General features: G+C 33.3%; 1 protein-coding gene across 1 annotated transcript in view; it reads left to right on the top strand.

Moving 5' to 3' along the window:
- Positions 1-7,249: 7,249 nt before the first annotated feature.
- LOC142339721 (transmembrane protein 170A-like) overlaps positions 7,250-21,299 on the top strand; it is a 20,950-nt gene continuing 6,900 nt past the window's right edge. The window contains exons 1-2 of the mRNA XM_075389952.1: positions 7,250-7,537; positions 20,919-21,132. Of these exons, the coding sequence (XP_075246067.1) occupies positions 7,344-7,537; positions 20,919-21,114 (390 nt within the window). The 5' untranslated portion in view covers positions 7,250-7,343 and the 3' untranslated portion in view covers positions 21,115-21,132. The remainder of the gene's footprint in view (positions 7,538-20,918; positions 21,133-21,299) is intronic.

Here is a 21,299-nt window from a genome sequence, read left to right as displayed (position 1 = left end):
TGTTCAGCCGCTGAAAAACGCAATCTTCTCGCTGACACCAATTATCATCCTCGAGATGTTTTTCTCCCTTCGTAGAAATCAGGTGAACCGCCTACACTTAAAATTAAGCCAACCGGTCAGGTCAACTGGCAAACAAGGCGAACGCAAAGGAAGCCGACCGAAAAGCAAGCCGAAAGTTATGTAACAGTTATTTAATCTACCAGAAAAAATACATTGTTAGCCACTGCAATCAATACTGCGCGTAGTATTATAGTGCATAATGTATTCCAATGCACCAAAGAAACAAAAATACGTCAATTTTTAGACTTCTAGTGAGTACGGGCCTCAGCAGACCGCTGTCCATGGCCATGCCTCTCATCCGCTGTGGGAGGTAATCCGGAAACCGCGGGCCGGCTATCGCGGCAAAGCCGCGACGAGGCCCGCCAGGGGCAACTTAAAATACGGGTATATCCCAAAATTTTTCGGCTTAGTGGACCTCATTTTCAAAATTCGGCTTCCTTGCCTATCGGCTTGTTTGACCACCACCGGCAAACAACGGTTAGAAATATTGCGGCTGAAAATTTTGGGTATACGTCAGTGAAGGAGCTGAAGAGCACAAATTTGTGCTTTACGCTCTGAGTTGATCAGGTCAAAAGGCTTCTTAATTTCCTCCCACAGTTGAAATGTTTAGCGTATGTCCCCATACTTTAAAGATGGAGTTAGGGCGTATTGTTCTTCTAGAGCACAGAATTAATCTACCAATTCTAGAGACTTGTTTTTAGCTCTGTAAGAGTTAGTAAATCAATGTTTTAGTCATAACAAGGAGGCTCGGTAATGTGCGTACGCACATAATGTTCCGACCCCGCTCATCCACATTCTTAACTTAATTGGCTACCAAACGATGAAGAGATCAAAAATATAGATATCGTTCAATAAACAACCAATGGAATATAATAGTGCCACGCTAGAGGGCCGATGACAGTTTTTGATAATAGAACTACTAAAAAGGACCATTAAAAAAATCAAAAAAAAAACAAACATTACTTGCGACCACAACTCGATGTCTACAATAGAAAAAAAACCATAACAAAATCAAACTCGCGTCAGATAAAATCTAAACAAAAAAGTTTAACCCATACTTCATTAGAAAAAATATGGGATCGGTTCTCAATGTATCTGGTTAACAGGTCGACAAAAAAGCAAAAGAATAGCAAAGAGGTGCAAAGTTAAAAATACGTTTCTATTTTTGAAAACAATTAACTTCACAGTTATTAGTGTCATTAGATATCACCTGAAATCACTGAAGTTTTCATTTATATCTCCATAGGAAGCAGTTGAGACATACCAGAATGCAATCTTCAATTGTGCAAAATTTTAAAGCCAGTGGGACTTACGATTATTGGTATAAACCAAAAAGAAAACAAAAATCCTCTAAAATGTACAATTATATAAAAATCGTAATGAGTCTCGTAATAAAAGTAGTAAAAAAGCCGAGGAAAAGTTTGAAGCCCAAACGGTTACAATGGTCAAGGATTAATTTATAACTCACTGCAAACGGGTTGTGAACTGTGTTTACGAAAACTGAACTACAATTCGACCAAAAAACTATTTTAAAACATGACAAAGCTCAAAAACCCAAATTCGTTTTGGAAACAAGTATTTCCAAAAGTCAAAACAGATTCAAGATTTTAACAAAACGCGATGGCTTAAGTTGCAACACCTCAGAAAGTGAATTGGGCCTATTAAAAATGAGACCACGCCACGACCCCACAAAATAACAAATACATAACAAACACACAATGAAGCCAAAACTTCAAACAGTTTCACATCACACTATTCAAGGCACTATTTTATAAGACGTTGTCCGCAAGAACTGTAAGTCATACTTTCTTCCCTTCTTTACATCAAGGAGCCTTCCCTATAAAGGGACAGCGTAGACACGACAACAAAAAGAAACCCGAATATTGAACAGTATGTAAATCTCGAAAAAAATTTTTGATAATAAATGGTCGAAGCAATCAGTCACAACGTATAACAAAGCGCAAAAAAGTGGATGAATCATCAAACGTAATTGAGATTTATAATCGGTGAGATTCAGTTACATGGTGACCAAATTGAAAGCAAAAGGAGACAGTTGCAAAAAAACTGTTTTGAGTAATTCAACCTGAAAGTCATTAAAACAAACAGCTCTAAACTGACATCTTTATTTATATACGTCCTGGGGAAGCAATGGAGAGCTATCGTTGTCAAGTGTATGGCGGACAGCAACAAAAGAAAGACAAACATTGAAAAAACATTGAAAAAGCATAAACTATTCAACAAAACAATTCATATATACAAATACGCAAATTTCCAACTCTGTTCAAATTTCCTACTATGCTTTTTTTCAGTTAGATTTGCCAACAATGTGATAATTTGACAAGCAAACGAAATGGAGTCATAAAGAATGCAATAATGCTCAAAAAAGAATGAAAAAAAATTATTTGAAAACGCGTAGTATCAAAACAAGGAAAACATAAGTTGAATATAAAACCGTTTCCAACGATAATGTTTTTTTCTCACACAGAATTGGTATTTGCCTGTTTGTACTGAGTCTGCGCCCGAAGTTGAGAGAAAAAAGATAAAATAATGGCAAAGTTCAAAAATTCACCGATTTTTTCTTAAAACAATTATATTCAAAGTCATAAGAGATATTAGATATTAACTGAAAAAGTTGTCTAGGTTCATCTATACCTGTTGAAAAAATAAGTGCATCTTTGATTGGGGACACTAAGTCGTTGGGCTACAAAAAGTGTAACAAATGAAGGCAAAACTCAAGAAGTCTATAAAATTTTTACGAAAACAATTTGTCAAAGCCATAAAAACCACGAGCTTAATTCTTAAACCATATAATAGTTTTATTTGGACATCTTTTTTGCAAATAGTATCTGACATTAATATTAAGCCCTAATTTGAGATTCTTGTCAGTAATTTACATAAAAACTTTTACATAGCGGAAATGCTTTGAAAAAAAGGGCGCGCATCATTTAAATCTAAAAAATTTTTTGTCGGAAGGATCCACGGTGGGATCAAGATCAACCCAGATATTGCTGCGCGTCTAACAAAACATTCAATTGTTCAAATGATTGCGAAATAGATCAATTTTTAAACAAAAATTTCAGTTTGTCAAAAAATAAATAATGCTTTTTTTTGTAATTATCAGGTTTGAATTTGCAAAAAACTTGCAAAATTCTGATCCAGAAGACTCATAAAGCCAGAGGGATTACAATTTGCTCTTTTTTGAGTTTAAGAAGATTTCGGCCGCAGTTTTGAGGTGCGTACTTCCAGCAAATTTAAAGCAAGTGGGCTAAAAAAAGCAAATGTGGTCCTATTTTTCTCGAAAAAAGTCTGATTTTTTAAAATTTTATCATAAATTCTAGCCAAAAAACTCGGATCGAACATCTCAGCAACCCTCTTTTATCTTTAGAATGAAAATGTGAATAAAATGTGAATAAAAACAGCAACTATTCACAAAGCTTTAAACCTCAGTAACTCCCTATAAAAAGCGAAAAATGAAAAAAATCTTTTTAATTCCTTATTCTACGCTGGACTGGCTGTCTAATGATGCCACTCACAACTCTGTACGATGATTATATCGATCGCCCAAAATTGACTGAACAAAAAAACAATTTGAGTATATAGTTTCTCACTCCCCACTAACGTGGGGGTCGGAACAATTAGTGGCTCAGCTGCAATGTTCCTTGCGCGAACACCTTCAAGAGCATTTGCTGAAATTTAGACAATTATTTCATGCCCAATTCAAATGACAACCGATCAAAGGCGCGCAAAATGTCACCCAATAATTCAAAATACTATTGTTTGGGTACATCTGCAACTTGTTGATGTTTTATTTGAAAGAATCTTTTCACCAGATGAAATGCTTTTGCGTGATTCCATAAACCAATTTGACTTTCAAAGACATTCATGAGTTTTAAATAGTTTTCTTAAATTAAATTAAATAGTTTGCAAACTAAAGGTTTCTATATAAGTGACTTTACCTAAGATAATCTCGAAAAGTTATGGTTGATCTTACATAAAAATATTACAATAACCAGCCTCAGAGCTGCCCTTTATGTTGATCATAATTGCAAGCTGTATCAGCCAATTGGAACGACCTGATACTACTTTAGCCAACAAAGCGCATATTTATCCAACAATGCAATGATTTTTTTGTCAACCAGGGATAAAACTGTACAAAAAAAACCAACGCCCTACTTCATTATACAAACGACTTTCCCCTGGAAGTTATTTTTTTCGATTGATGTGAAGTTTTGGTTTTGAATGTTTTGAAAAATTCAAAACTGTAATTTTACTATATAGATTACTGTTTAATTAAGAAACCTGATCAAAGTAATTTTACAAAACAGCGCTGAATTATAGTATTCCAATTCTGCTTTTTTGTTATATGGAGCACTCTGACCATGTCATATTATAAACTTTTCACGAGAAATTTTAAAACAAATTGATTGCTGTCTAAAAAAACTATTGTAGCAGTAGAAATACTAGATGAATACCTTCATCCAATCAGAGACTGAGAAGACACTATTCTCTTTTATATAGAGAGAATTCTACTAACTGTAGTCAGTCTAATAGAGTAGTTGCACGGTGTGCGTATCTCTGACTCCGGTGTTATTCTTTATAACTACCGCTATAATTGAAAAATATCTTCAGTATTTTACTGAGTCGGTTAGTCTGAGAGATATAGGTAATCCTACTTCGCGCGCAGAAATAAGTAGCACTAACTCTTCATACCTTAAGGCTGTAAAAGAAGCCCTCAACGGGTCTGCCTTACTATCAGCATTGAAAATATCAAGTCTGAAAATCCAAAAACCAAAGTCATCTACTGGAAATTGTTGGTTCAGAAATCACAAAACTGACGTCCAGCGAATACCTATAAAAATGATGTGAAACACGGGTCCATGTATTGTTCTCACGTAATACGTATGGTATTCTGTAAAAATTAAACTCATTTCAGATTCATAAAGAAAACTAAATTGCTGCGCAAAAAGATCTCGCAATTATACCCATGTTTAATGTGAAGTGAGAGAATGGTGTTTGAACCGATTTGACTTGTTTTTGCTGTTTTCCTTTTCATTTACTTTATAAACACTTTTAAAAGGCAGAACGTATATTCTAATAATCCAAAGGTTTTTTCATTAGGCATATGTGAGTTTATCTGGTTTTTAAATTAAAAACAGCGGGTTTTAACGACTTTCACACTTGTTTCCGAAAATTATTCGAGTTTTCAATGACCCTTCTTGTACTTCTTTTTACATGTCGGTTATTCTCATTAATGATAGGTCTTATTTTTTAAATCCATTAGTCATAATTGGATTTATTAGATTGTTAAGGTTTATTGATAAAAATTTAAATGGCTGCGATAATATTTGTTTATTAATATCTTTGAACTTTTTTTGTTGCGGCTTTCGTTGCGTGATTACAATTTTTTCTGGAAGTTTATAATTTCTTTCTGTTCATTTATAGTCTATTAGATGTAGAACTCAAGTTTTGGTTGCATGCTTCATTGACGTTGATGCCCTTTATTGTCAATGACATTCGTTAAAAAGTTTTTGCCAGATGTCGTTTGTGTTGTCCTTTTATTTTGACAGCATTGGTTTTCTACAGAATTGGTGATTGCTCTCTTTTTCCCATTTATCAAAATTTTTCGAGGTTGACTTTGTTGTCAATAATAACTTTGATAACACTATTTCCCTAAATTGATAAATTTGTTTTTCGACTTTTTTTAGAGTTTTGTTTACTTTCGTGAACGTTTTGGCTTTTCTTTTGTTTGTTAGCGGCTGATATAAGTGCCTTCAGTTGTTTCGATTTTTTAAATTGTAATTCAGGACTACTCTTGCTATGATTTTTATTTGCATTTCACAAAAGCACTGTTGTTTGATACATGTAACCTAGAAACCGAAAAGCAATTTAGACATCTTAACTAAATAATTGAAGCAGCATGATTTTATTTATGCATCATAAAAAAAATTTGAAGAGGATTGAACATTTATAGCTTTCAATCATTCAATCCTCATTTTGCATGTTGAAAATTATGAATTGCAAAACATTGCGATACGTCACCACAAAATTGAGATTTTCAGAAAACGATGGCCTCAGAGGCTAATACTTTTGCCAATACTTGCTACCTAGTGGAGTATCAATCCATTACGTGAAATTTAGCGTCTGAAATGTCCTTTTCGGCAACCTCAACTAAGCAACAATACTGCTTTTTTACGTCAACTGATTAATAATTTCTAAGTTCATTTGATAATTAATTTTTTTTCAGAGTCAGTGAACCATTTTTTTGTTGAACAGCCCTTTTTATTAAAAGCAAAAACACCCACATGAGTAAACTAAGCGAATAAGACTTTTGTTTTCCACATTTGTAATGATCGATTACCGAGGTCAGTGTTTATGAAACTTTCGAATCACTCTATCGCTGAATGAATTTTACCACACGGTTGTCAACTCTTGTTCAGATAATAGTTGTATAGCTTCCCCCAAACTGCTGCTGATTAGACCGTTTTTCCACTACTCCTTTCTCGACACTTGTTAATGCCCAGCAATTGTTTAACTTCTTCATTTAAACAATGTAAGCTTTTAATTACTTAATCATAAGACTTTAGAGAAAAACCGCATGTTTGTAACTTGATAAAAGTTTGTTGTGAAAAGAAACCAAAGAAAGGAACCAATAGAATTTTTGGATTATAAAGACTGAACAGAAAGAGAAAGACTGAGTTTACGTTGTGATTGTGTTCAACTCTTCATATAACAACCGTGCGGAGAAAGAGTGACGGAAAAAGAGAGTTTAATCCCAAACCAGAGTTTCGCCACTGCTTCAGATTTCTGTTGAATTCAATTGGCGCTAACAATAAAGAAACCCATCAGTAAACAATAATCAAGAGGTAAAAGAGGTAACCTCAGAAATTGTGATATAGATTAGGAACATGTTTAAGTACAGATTGTGGACTCCAGTGCTATTTGAATAGAAACCACTTTTATAACACCAACCGACGATATACCAAAGGTATCAAAATTTTCTACAATTTTCAAACACTGGGCTTGATTGATTTTTACCATTTAGTTCTCGAAAAAAGTTAGAGCATAAAACTTAGCCTCCCTCGGGACTTGTGCCCAGGGGGCATTGAGTCACTTGGGCAGCTAAGATATGTGTTCTAACACACATTTTATTCATAAGTTATGCAACTCGAGTTGTTTAAAAACAAATCAGAGGTGAGCAACAGCAGTCGAGATTATCGTAGAAATGAAATAACCAAAACAGAACCATAGGCTAAAACAAATCATTTTCCCCGAAGATCTTTATCATGGCTCACGGATACGGTTTTTGGGACATGACAGCATTCGAGGATTTGTTTGGGAAAGGAGATTTTGATCCGGTAGACAGCTTTGTCTGGATGCTTCTCCTTATTTGGAAGTGGAACTTCCTGAGTTCTCTGTTCGTGTACTTGTGTGCAGCACTGATTGCAACCTGCACACTAAGAAGACACAGAATTGCAAGGTTCATACCCTGGTAGGGTTGACACCCTAGTCTGGAGAGGTTGAGAGGTCGACTGGTGAAAAGACAGCAGTCGACCGGTATTATGTATGAAAAGACCGTGGGTTGACCTATGAAACAACAGGGTCTTAACCATTTTAGCCCTCTTTCCACAATGTTATAGTTACGTATAATTACCTTGACGGGGGGGGGGGGGGGGGGGGGGGGGGGGCTATGATCCTTAAGATGAAAGGCTATAAATGGAAAAGTCCCAAACAACGTTGTGCCAAAATTAATAGTGGCCTCGATCATGTAATCAACGTAGGTAAAAGACCCCCCTCCCCCCCCCCCCAAAAAAAATACAAACTTTCTCACTAACCTTACGATTTCATTCTGAAGATGCTAGATTTTTGGGATTCTGCCCCCCCCCCGAAAATCAGAAAACGGCGCAAACCCAAAATCTGCTCACCATTTTTTGGTTTAAACCGACATAAATTTTACTTCTCTGAGAGATTAGTTATTTAATTGGGAGAATATATATACTCAAAAGAACAATGTTTTGCTATCAATATTGCCAGAATGAAATAGTTCACGCTCAAATGGTCCCAAAGTGGGGACAGAAAAAGAAAAATTCAACCGGAACACTTCCGGAATTTTGTTTTCATCAAGTTCTCACAATTGATATTTTTAAAATCACGGATTAAAATTCAGTTTCTTGAAGCTGTTATCGTGCAAATTTTGAGTATTTATTGTTTTATCTTTTACGTGACCCCTAGTGTTTATTCTGAAGCCGCTTACAAGATTTGCTATTATATAGCACGTTATTATATAAGAAATAGCACATGCGTCTGGGGGCCGTAAAAGTTATGTTCCAACACTAAACTGGAGGTCGAAAAAAAATAGATACTAATGTTCATTCAAATTTTACTTTTAATTAATGATACATCTGATCAATTGCTCTCAAACGAAGTTGGTATTTTTTATGCTAAATTTTTGCTTGACCGATTTGACTCTTCGAGTGACTTTTCCGGCCCTGCCTGTTTCGTTTTGCGTGATTTGAAATTATCTCTCATTCACAATTGTAAGAAGTTGAACACAAGTGACGGCAGTTCACCATAAAAAGTCAAATGAGATGTGTGCAAAAATTAGTGTCATTTCTTTCACTTGGTATAGATTAATCTCTAATGACGTCATTTGAAGCCCCTTACTTACTTTTTTAGTTATCCCCCGCCGAAAGAAGCAGGCTGCAATAGGTTAGAGCTCCCATTAGTCGTTCGATAGCAATCCCCCGACGTTAGTCTGTTATGTTTGCTATTAGTACTTAAGCAATTGCAAAGGTATCAGAACATTTGAATTGAACGGTTTTAGAAAATTGTCATTTTTTGAAAATGTAATGTAACTTCCCAATTAAATGTTGACATTTGAAGCTCTGTTGAATCCTTTGAAACTATCGGATTTTAAATGCTGTTTACTTGCAATTTTGATTTCGTCGTCTTCTAATGCACGCATCGTGCATTATCGTCAAAATAATTTTAATTATTTTTACTCGTTTCGTTCTGTCTTTCTATTAAAAATAAGTCTACGAAAATTAGTCCAAAAAAAAATTCACTCACAAAAGTATTTAATACAAAACTTTGAAACGAATTATTTTCTGTCGTTTTAAAATAAGATGTATTGGACAAATGCCCATTTGGGTGCTCTAAGTAGAGTTATTGCATAATCTCTTGCCAACAAATTATTGTTCCGACCCCTCTTGAGGGGGGGAGGAACTATATACTCAAATGGTTTTTTTTGTTCAGACAATTTTGGCCGATCAATATATTCATCGTAGAGAGTTGAGACTGGTATTATTTGAAAAATTGTCCAGCGTAGAATATGGAAATAAAAAGATTTTTTTGATTTTCGTTCTTTGCAGGGAGTTATCAAGGTCTAAATTTTTGAGAAAATAGAGTGAATTCCGTTGATTTTATTCACATTTTCCGGAATTTTTGACCAAAATTTCGCTAATTTTGCTAAAATTTGTTAATTGTTTTGAATAAAATGTTGTTGATTTCTCTTTTAAAGTAAAAAAAAATATTGTCGGCAATTTTCATTTTATTTTTTTTTGTCAAAAATTCTGCCTAAATATTTCAAAATCTTTTTCATCAAAACAGCACGAAAAAATTTTCTTTAGTCCACTTTGATTTTATTTGCAGGAAGTACACACCCAAACAGCACTAACACATTCTTTGCAGACTCAAAAGGGGGTTATTTCGACTTCAACTTCCGTTGCGAGTGTTCCGTAATTAAAACTTTGCCGTTTTTTGCTGACTTTACTCGTTGATTATAAAAAACGCGGCAGTTATTTTTGATTTTTTAACTAACAAAATAACTATATCTGTAAAATTTGAAAAAATTAGGTATTCTTAATGGACAAACAGCATTAGCAGAGCTACTTTTGGACCAATCTTGGACTGTAACAATCCAAAAATTATTCGGATTTTAATCAGTCGGTCTTTTTTCAAAAAAAAATTCGATCTTTTTTATATATTAATTAAATAACAGAACATTTCAAATCAAAGCGCACTAGTCATAGTTCAAGTTCGCATCGTAATTAGTTCCAAAATTATTGTGTCTAGTTTATTACTTGAAAGCTAATGGTCGTTTTGACTTTTAAAATTATTTGATTTTAAAATAAATACTGGCTTATTGAAATTTGCTTCCATTTTTCTCTTAATTTGTTCAACTTGTAGCTTAGTGTTAGCAATTAGAGAATTCTTTTTCTTTCGTCTGATTTCAATTTCAGTTTTTTTTTGCGGTTTTACACGATTAGTTATGGTTTTCTGGCTTTGATACTCCTAGAATTCATGTTTTTTTTTATTTTCAGTTATTTAACAATATTTCACGTTTTGTAGTTTTGTCATACTATCTTGTTATTGACAGTTCATTTATCACATTATTGGCGTTCAAAAAATGCTTAATTGATAATATTAAAGTCCTTAAGGATAAAGACTCTGGTTTTAACGTCTTCGACAATACTTTTTCGAAAAATTCAATTGAATTTTTTAATTTTGTTTTTACTGTCGTTTTTACTTTTTTTTGATCGTATGAAACTTCCTGTACAATGACCCCGTTTCATTGGCTTTTCATGGAAGAATAAATGGACCTATTTTGTTATTAGTAGATAGCTGATGGCTTTCATGGCTTTGAAAACAATTCTTTTCCAAAATAAAAAAGAACATTTTTCATTTTCGCAATTGTTTTCCTTTTATTGTTTGTTTGTTATCTAGTCTCGTTAATTACCGGCCAAATGAGACAATATTGTTGTCAAGTAAAGGTGTTAAATGGATTGGTGTCACAAAATCTAAAGTTTTTAAAGAATTCGTTATAACTTTGCTGGCTGGGTTTTTCCACAAAAAAAAGTAATTTAATTTTTGATGTTTGTCATATTTTAAGTTCTTTATTTAGTTAAAAGATATATTCTGGATAATTGCAGTTCTCACGGGCTTCCGTTGGAAGAATAAGGGAATCTATTTATTTATTTCTTTTTGTATTTAATGGCTTTCATGTCATGGGAAACAATTTTTTTTCGAGAAAAAAAAAACAAGAATTACTTTATTTTGCCTTTTTTTCTTTTTTGTCTACTTGTTACTTGGTTTCATTAATGAGAGGTCACATAACACATTATTGGTGTTCGAAGTAGATTCAATCGAACAAATTTTGAAGGCCAAATTTTTTTGATTTTTTGTTTGTTGTCTATTTGTTGCTCTTTTTGTAACCGCATAAAAATTGAATACCGACAGTTCTTAATTCTCATCCTTAGAAACACTGGTAATCGTAAACCTATGGGATATTGTAGTTGATTTCTATTGGTTTTCAAAAAAATTTAATTGTTTTCAAAAAAATGAGCGAATTTTTCAAATTTACCGTTTTTGTTCTTTATTGTCTAATTGTTACCAAGCCTTATTATCTTAAAGTTCCATATCTTATCTGGTGAATTAAAAGTTATTTGTAGTTTCAGTTTTAGCTGACGCTATTTTGACTTTGTTATTGAGTTCTGTTTTTAAAACGGACATAAATTTTTTTATGTAATTAATATTTGTTGTTGTTGTTTGATTTTGCTCTTCGTCTTGACTCGCTTTCTTAATATTGGCATATCTCATCAATGTAATGCATCATTTTTACTCCACTGAGTTATTGGCTTTGGAGGTTTCAGTTTTATCTGACGCTGTGTTCACTTCGTTATTAAGTTTTGTTTTTTAAAACGGACATTAGAAATTTGATGTAATTAATGTTTGTTGTCGTTGTTTGATTTTCTAATATTAGCATATTTCATCAATCTAGTGGATCATTTTTTACTCCACTGACTTAGTTGCTTTGGAGGCTACCTTTTTGTTCATACGCCATTTTTTTTGTAAAATACTTGAATTTTTGGGATTTTTTATCTGTTCCTCATTTGGTGGACAGTTATGCCAAAATTGTGGAAGAGCGGGGTCGGAACCTTATGTGCGATCGCACATTACCGAGCCTCCTTGTTTATATTCAATAAACAAGGAGGCTCGGTAATGAAAACTCTTGCTGTCAAGAGCCCATTCGTCAAACGTGTTCGTCAAACTTTGTATTCCTTGAACTTTGATATCCTTGAACAGTATCCCTTGAACTTTGATATCATAAATTTATAACGCCTAAAAATTATTTCTTTTGGCTTAATTTTCAGAAGTGCACAAAAAATCTGTTGTTGGCTGTCTGGGTTGAATAGATATCTGACTAAAATCTTCCAAGGAACAAAAAGTACGTGAAATGCAGTTCTTTGCGTTGAAAAATAAAAGTTTCGCTTCTTCAATTACTGAGTTCAAATAACAGCCGTGGAATTCATATGTGAATATCGCCTCATACAATGATCCCTTCTCTCGAAAACTCCTTCGAAGTGGTCGAGTACTAACCATCCGCTTTCAAAATACATTTTGGCGACAGTAAGCTCAATGATTTCTCTTTTAACTAGTAAAATTGTTTGGTTTAACTTTTGATGTCAGAGAATGCTTTCTGTACTGAAATTAATTTGGTTCTATCTATTTTGTAACCAGAACCAGATACATCCCAATTTTCGCTTTCCGAAATGTCTTTGGAATCTTTGCCAAATTTTAAATTTTTCATTAAGCTCAGTTGATTTTGTCTACAAAAAATGACATGAAAATGTTTAATTTGAAAATAATTCGAATCCTTATATTTAACGAGACATATGACGTTTCATTCATATTTAGGTATTTTTGTTGTCAACTCAAGCTTTAATGAATATTATCACAAGGTTGTTATCCGCAGAGAAAATTTTTTGTTGCGCTTACTCCAAATTGATAAATTATACACCACTGTAATTGATTACACCATCTTTTTCTGCTTCTTTTCACATAGCAACAGTGGTTGAAGAGATAAAAAACGGTTAAAAACGGTTAACTTCAGACAAATTGCTCTCGAACGACCTGCGCGGTAACACTTCAGAAGGGGCAAAAACTGAAAACTTTTATGGTTTGAAGTTTCTGAACTCGCGACCTCTCCGATTAGAGTTTAACTTTAACCTCTACGTTGCAAGTCTATATGCGGCCTTCGCTCACAATCAGCTCATTTTAGCAGCAGACTTATTTCCTAATGCTCGCAACTCAAATTACTCAAACAATCAAAAAGTCGAGCGTCGAAAACTCACTCAAGCAATAAAATCAAAAGAATGTTCTAGAAGAAAACGGTCAAGTGAAAAGTTTACAAAAAAGAAACACCTAATTAAAATAATTGCTTGAAGCTTTGTGAGAGCAATTGAAAATAACCTAATCCAAAAGAAGGGTTTTAACATTGTTTCAGATTTTTGTAGTATTCATAGCGCCTTAGCAAGTTATGTCATCGTCATATAAAGCAACTGTTGCTATCGCAACGAGAGATTGATTAATTTTTGTTCTGTCACACATGCCAAATTTCATATCATTACTAAGTTGCGGCGTTCTAGGGTCTCCTGTTCCACGCTTTAGTTTTTTCAAAGTTGTGTTCAAGAGGCTAACTTATTGGAAGTGGTATTTCTTTGAGAAAAACTGTGAATTTTGCAAGTATCTTAAAAGTAAAATCCTTACTGTTCAAATTTTAGAGCGTCTGTTTTCAAGTTTTGGGTTTTCTCGGATCTCCTAATCCATGCTTTAATTTTTTTCAAAGTTTGTGTTTCAGAGGCTAACTTATTGGAAGTAGGGAAATTCATTGAAAACTATGAGATTTGAAATTATCTTTTAATTAAAATCCTCACTTCTCAAATTTTAGAGTGTCTGTTTTCAAAAGCCGCACAGCGATTCGCCTTCCCTTAGTTTTTTTTATGTCGTTGTCGCGAATTTTGTTACGACCATATGACGTCAGAACCAATTCAAATCTGCTTTTTGTTCGTTCGTTCATACAATTTCAATTGAAGTGCGTGCGTGACGTAATTTTTTGCTCTTAGTGGAGCGAGTTATTTTCATTTGCGTGATTAAATTTTTGGTCACACCTGACTTACCTCACTCACAAAAGTGACTTCCTCACTTTGAAATTGACTTTTATTTAATTCAAAGAGATAAGATCAAATGGGTGTGTGTCGCTCTAAATGAAGGTTATTAGTGAGCAGCTAATAGAGGCAGCAAAAACTTATACAAATTTTTAATCAAAAACTAACATATCAGAGGGTCTTGTATTCCATGCTTTAATTTTTTTCAAAGTTCTGTTTAAGAGGCTAACTTTCTGGAAGTAGTGAATTTCATTGAGAAAAACTGTTTGATTTTTTCAAATATCTTACAAGAATAATCCTGACTGACCGGATTTTAGAGCGTGTTTTCAAGTTTCAGGTTCCAATTTCTAAAAAAAACAAAGAAATGTCTCAGATTTCAGTTTTTGTTCCGACCCCACTTGTGGGGGAGGAGGCACTATATACTCAAATATTTTTTTCTGTTGAGACAACTTTGGCCGCTCGATATATTCATCGTAGAGAAATGTGGGTGCTATCATTAAAAAGCTAGTCGAGCGTTAAAATTCGAAATTAAAAAGGTTTTTTTAATTTCTTTTTTTTTCGAGGAGTTATCGATAATATATGTTTTGCCTTAACACGAGATATTTGGCATAATTTTATTTACTTTTAGCGTAATTTTTCTTATAGTGTGATTTTTCTTTTTGTGATTTCTATAATAATAGTAATTCAAAATTGCCGTTCGCGCCTCAAAATAAATCAATTTTGTGTTCCTAATAGGAGAAAAGCGATAAAAAGACTACTTCTGGTCGCATAGGGAAGTTAAATATCATAAGAATTCGAATTCGATTTTTTTTAGAAAACTCATCAAATTTTTTTAAGTCACCTAGAGACTAGACACTTTTCATATCGAAGTTCCGTTTATGACAAACCTCATTTACAGTCAAATGAAGCCCAATCAACAAAAAAATTATTTTTAAGGAGGCGTCGCTCATGTTTTTTCGGATTTGTTTCAAAGTTTTCGTAATTTCAAATGAAATTTTGATTTCCTTTTTGAGGTTTTACTAAATTTTTGGAGACCTATGGCATAAACTCGTTCACTAAAAGTGCAATAGGTTTCGTAACGAGCGTGTAAAATAATTGCTTGAAGCTTTGTGAGAGCAATTGAAAATAACCTAATCCAAAAGAAGGGTTTTAACATTGTTTCAGATTTTTGTAGTATTCATAGCGCCTTAGCAATTTATGTCATCGTCATATAAAGCAACTGTTGCTATCGCAACGCGAGTTGATTAATTTTTGTTCTGTCACACATGCCAAATTTCATATCATTACTAAGTTGCGGCGTTCTAGGGTCTCCTGTTCCACGCTTTAGTTTTTTCAAAGTTGTGTTCAAGAGGCTAACTTATTGGAAGTGGTATTTCTTTGAGAAAAACTGTGAATTTTGCAAGTATCTTAAAAGTAAACTCCTTACTGTTCAAATTTTAGAGCGTCTGTTTTCAAGTTTTGGGTTTTCTCGGATCTCCTAATCCATGCTTTAATTTTTTTCAAAGTTTGTGTTTCAGAGGCTAACTTATTGGAAGTAGGGAAATTCATTGAAAACTATGAGATTTGAAATTATCTTTTAATTAAAATCCTCACTTCTCAAATTTTAGAGTGTCTGTTTTCAAAAGCCGCACAGCGATTCGCCTTCCCTTAGTTTTTTTATGTCGTTGTCGCGAATTTTGTTACGACCATATGACGTCAGAACCAATTCAAATCTGCTTTTTGTTCGTTCGTTCATACAATTTCAACTGAAGTGCGTGCGTGACGTAATTTTTTGCTCTTAGTGGAGCGAGTTATTTTCATTTGCGTGATTAAATTTTTGGTCACACCTGACTTACCTCACTCACAAAAGTGACTTCCTCACTTTGAAATTGACTTTTATTTAATTCAAAGAGATAAGATCAAATGGGTGTGTGTCGCTCTAAATGAAGGTTATTAGTGAGCAGCTAATAGAGGCAGCAAAAACTTATACAAATTTTTAATCAAAAACTAACATATCAGAGGGTCTTGTATTCCATGCTTTAATTTTTTTCAAAGTTCTGTTTAAGAGGCTAACTTTCTGGAAGTAGTGAATTTCATTGAGAAAAACTGTTTGATTTTTTCAAATATCTTACAAGAATAATCCTGACTGACCGGATTTTAGAGCGTGTTTTCAAGTTTCAGGTTCCAATTTCTAAAAAAAAAAATGTCTCAGATTTCAGTTTTTGTTCCGACCCCACTTGTGGGGGAGGCACTATATACTCAAATATTTTTTTCTGTTGAGACAACTTTGGCCGCTCGATATATTCATCGTAGAGAAATGTGGGTGCTATCATTAAAAAGCTCGTCGAGCGTTAAAATTCGAAATTAAAAAGGTTTTTTTAATTTCTTTTTTTTTCGAGGAGTTATCGATAATATATGTTTTGCCTTAACACGAGATATTTGGCATAATTTTATTTACTTTTAGCGTAATTTTTCTTATAGTGTGATTTTTCTTTTTGCGATTTCTATAATAATAGTAATTCAAAATTGCCGTTCGCGCCTCAAAATAAATCAATTTTGTGTTCCTAATAGGAGAAAAGCGATAAAAAGACTACTTCTGGTCGCATAGGGAAGTTTACTATCATAAGAATTCGAATTCGATTTTTTTTAGAAAACTCATCAAATTTTTTTAAGTCACCTAGAGACTAGACACTTTTCATATCGAAGTTCCGTTTATGACAAACCTCATTTACAGTCAAATGAAGCCCAATCAACAAAAAAATTATTTTTAAGGAGGCGTCGCTCATGTTTTTTCGGATTTGTTTCAAAGTTTTCGTAAGTTCAAATGAAATTTTGATTTCCTTTTTGAGGTTTTACTAAATTTTTGGAGACCTATGGCATAAACTCGTTCACTAAAAGTGCAATAGGTTTCGTAACGAGCGTGTAAAATAATTGCTTGAAGCTTTGTGAGAGCAATTGAAAATAACCTAATCCAAAAGAAGGGTTTTAACATTGTTTCAGATTTTTGTAGTATTCATAGCGCCTTAGCAATTTATGTCATCGTCATATAAAGCAACTGTTGCTATCGCAACGCGAGTTGATTAATTTTTGTTCTGTCACACATGCCAAATTTCATATCATTACTAAGTTGCGGCGTTCTAGGGTCTCCTGTTCCACGCTTTAGTTTTTTCAAAGTTGTGTTCAAGAGGCTAACTTATTGGAAGTGGTATTTCTTTGAGAAAAACTGTGAATTTTGCAAGTATCTTAAAAGTAAAATCCTTACTGTTCAAATTTTAGAGCGTCTGTTTTCAAGTTTTGGGTTTTCTCGGATCTCCTAATCCATGCTTTAATTTTTTTCAAAGTTTGTGTTTCAGAGGCTAACTTATTGGAAGTAGGGAAATTCATTGAAAACTATGAGATTTGAAATTATCTTTTAATTAAAATCCTCACTTCTCAAATTTTAGAGTGTCTGTTTTCAAAAGCCGCACAGCGATTCGCCTTCCCTTAGTTTTTTTTATGTCGTTGTCGCGAATTTTGTTACGACCATATGACGTCAGAACCAATTCAAATCTGCTTTTTGTTCGTTCGTTCATACAATTTCAATTGAAGTGCGTGCGTGACGTAATTTTTTGCTCTTAGTGGAGCGAGTTATTTTCATTTGCGTGATTAAATTTTTGGTCACACCTGACTTACCTCACTCACAAAAGTGACTTCCTCACTTTGAAATTGACTTTTATTTAATTCAAAGAGATAAGATCAAATGGGTGTGTGTCGCTCTAAATGAAGGTTATTAGTGAGCAGCTAATAGAGGCAGCAAAAACTTATATAAATTTTTAATCAAAAACTAACATATCAGAGGGTCTTGTATTCCATGCTTTAATTTTTTTCAAAGTTCTGTTTAAGAGGCTAACTTTCTGGAAGTAGTGAATTTCATTGAGAAAAACTGTTTGATTTTTTCAAATATCTTACAAGAATAATCCTGACTGAACGGATTTTAGAGCGTGTTTTCAAGTTTCAGGTTCCAATTTCTAAAAAATACAAAAAAATGTCTCAGATTTCAGTTTTTGTTCCGACCCCCCTTGTGGGGGAGGCACTATATACTCAAATATTTTTTTCTGTTGAGACAACTTTGGCCGCTCGATATATTCATCGTAGAGAAATGTGGGTGCTATCATTAAAAAGCTCGTCGAGCGTTAAAATTCGAAATTAAGAAGGTTTTTTTAATTTCTTTTTTTTTCGAGGAGTTATCGATAATATATGTTTTGCCTTAACACGAGATATTTGGCATAATTTTATTTACTTTTAGCGTAATTTTTCTTATAGTGTGATTTTTCTTTTTGTGATTTCTATAATAATAGTAATTCAAAATTGCCGTTCGCGCCTCAAAATAAATCAATTTTGTGTTCCTAATAGGAGAAAAGCGATAAAAAGACTACTTCTGGTCGCATAGGGAAGTTTACTATCATAAGAATTCGAATTCGATTTTTTTTTAGAAAACTCATCAAATTTTTTTAAGTCACCTAGAGACTAGACACTTTTCATATCGAAGTTCCGTTTATGACAAACCTCATTTACAGTCAAATGAAGCCCAATCAACAAAAAAATTATTTTTAAGGAGGCGTCGCTCATGTTTTTTCGGATTTGTTTCAAAGTTTTCGTAATTTCAAATGAAATTTTGATTTCCTTTTTGAGGTTTTACTAAATTTTTGGAGACCTATGGCATAAACTCGTTCACTAAAAGTGCAATAGGTTTCGTAACGAGCGTGTAGTGAACCTATCTAGTGCTTTCAGGGGGCAGCTATTCGCTGTTAAGTATTAATAAATTTAAATATGTTTTATCTAACAATTGTTTATATTACCTCACTTCAAGATTTCAAAAAAAGTTAAATTTTTGGATATTTTTTTTTCAAAATTTTGGTTCCTTTTGAACTCACACACGTTACCCTAATATTGAAAGCTCCCATTGCATTAGAGAAGACGTTCAATGGATCATAGATAAAGTTTTCAGATAAAAAACTAATGGTTTAAATGGCTTCGACACTTCATTCTCGCATTTTTCTACTGAATTTTTGGTTTTCGCCTGTATTTGTTGTTGTATTCATAGTCGTAAGACCAATTCTGATGTCTTATTGATTATATATTCATTGCAAAAAATCCTTGTCCTCCCATCGAGGCATATCTGAGCGTAATAATTGACTTTCGTTGAAAGCTATTGAATTTAATGGCTGATGAAACTTTAAAAAACATTTTAAAAAAATTTTGAAAATTAATCAACCTTAAACTTATTTTCGTGAACTGTAAGTCAGTCTCAGGAATTCAGAGACCCCTCTTCCTTTCTACTTCAACTAGCATTTTTCCAATTAGCGGTTTGCTCTGCTAAATAATGGTTTTGACTTTGATGCACGAGTTTTCATAATTTTTTTTTGATATTTTTCGTAATTTTGGTTCTTTTTGATATCTTATCACATTGTTCTAATATTGATAGTTCGCATTGGTCCAATTGGTTTAATTGGCTTCGACACTTTCTTCTCGCACATTTCTACTGCATTTTTGGAATTTGCCTGTATCAGTTGTTGTTTTTATAGTCAATGACTTGTTGTAATGTCTTTTTGATGAATTATGAAAGTCAAATTTCGTGGTTTGGAAGTATTTGTTCATACTTGTTAATTTTTTGAAATCATATTGTTAAAAAAAGAAGAATTCCATTGCTTTTAAATGAATGATGTTACCCGAAGCAGTCAGTTCATAGCGAATAGTCTTAAAGTTTATAATACCATACATTTCAGAGATTCTTCAAATTTTTCAGTTTTTGTTGTTCGTTTCGTTAGTTGTAGCTTATTCCCATCCTTGAGAGGTCCCATCCAGTTCTTTGAATTTCAAAAATTAACAGTTCTGCTGATATTATGTTGTAATTGATGTTTTGTTTGATGGACAATATGCGTTTTCATAAAAGTTTTGAGTGGTGCTTTGTGAGTGGTGCTTTGTGAGTGGAGTTTGTGTTCGTTTCTCTTCTTTTAGCACATTTGTGTAATAACAGATCCCAAAAGTTTTCAAATTAGGCCCATATGAACCTATTTATTCTTTCAGTATAATTTTAGCTGAATTAGTATAAAGAGAATTTGAAATAAAAATGCATAATATTCAGATAATAGCTAATGATTTCAATGACTTCAATAATTTTTTTCGCAAATTATTTGTAATTTTTTGAGTTTTTTTGCATCTTTAGCCCGTTCCTATGGCCTAGTCTACCCAAAGAGAGGTCCCATTGGTTTCATAATGACTTTTTAGTAAATTTATTAAGAATTATTTCGTTATAAGCTAATGACTTTGAAATTATTTGGTTTAAAAATGTTGATTGATTTTGATTTTCGCTTCATTTTTTTCTTCTCTTTGTCGAATTGTTACCTAGTCTCCTTAAGGAATATTTCCATCTGCTGTATAGTTAGGAAAAAGTTAATTTGTGAAGTTAACGTTTTATCTGATTTGATTGCATTTTGACGTTGTTACTAGATGCTTTTAAATTTTGAGTTTTTGCCGTGAACATTTCTTGCCGTTTTAGCTAATTTTGTAGTTTGGTTTTTTTTTGTTTTTGTGGTATTTTAATGGCAGATGTTGTGAGCGCTGTAATGAGGCATGACATTATGTAATTCAATTTGTAATTAGGTTTTGTAACAATTTTTCCAAACTAAAACATCTATGTTTGTTATCTCTTCATTTGGTTGACAATTAAGTCTAAATTGTTGATGAGCACGGGTCGGAGCATCATGTGCGAACGCAGATTAACGAGCCTCCTTGTTATTAAAATTGGCAAAATTTTTAAATTTTTTCTCACAAAAAAAATTCTACCAATAGAGCTATACTGATATTTTTGGCAGAATATTCTGTCGAGATGGGTAGTCAACAAGCCTCAATATTTTTGCCACCCCGTCTAAATTACTTAGATGTTAAAATATTTAGGTACTATGCTCTTGTCTTGATTATAATCGGCTTCTTTGGGCCCTGTTCCTGGGGTCTCATTACCACAATGATCATCAGTGCCTACTGGACATTCGGAGAGTGGGAAATGGAAAGATACATGACCCTTCTGTTCGGATTTGGACTGACGCTTGTTGGAATCATTTTTTGTTTCCTACGACTTCCTTCATTTCTGTGATTTCTTTCCTAACAAAAAGTACGTGCTTAAATTGCAATTCAATTGAAACACGCACTGGAAGTTTTGAAATTCCAGATCCTACAATGCCACATTTTCCTACATAATGTGCCAGATTTTAAACTCGCAAGTTCGTCTTTCAAGCAAAGTTTTGTGACTCCGATGAAGTAACTGAAATCTTCTGGTGT

Source organism: Convolutriloba macropyga, chromosome 5 (genome assembly GCF_964194025.1).
Source record: "Convolutriloba macropyga chromosome 5, txConMacr16.3, whole genome shotgun sequence".
NCBI classification, from domain to species: domain Eukaryota; kingdom Metazoa; phylum Xenacoelomorpha; order Acoela; family Convolutidae; genus Convolutriloba; species Convolutriloba macropyga.
The sequence above is the reverse complement of the archived record's forward strand: the minus strand, read 5'-3'. Positions and strand labels throughout refer to the sequence as shown.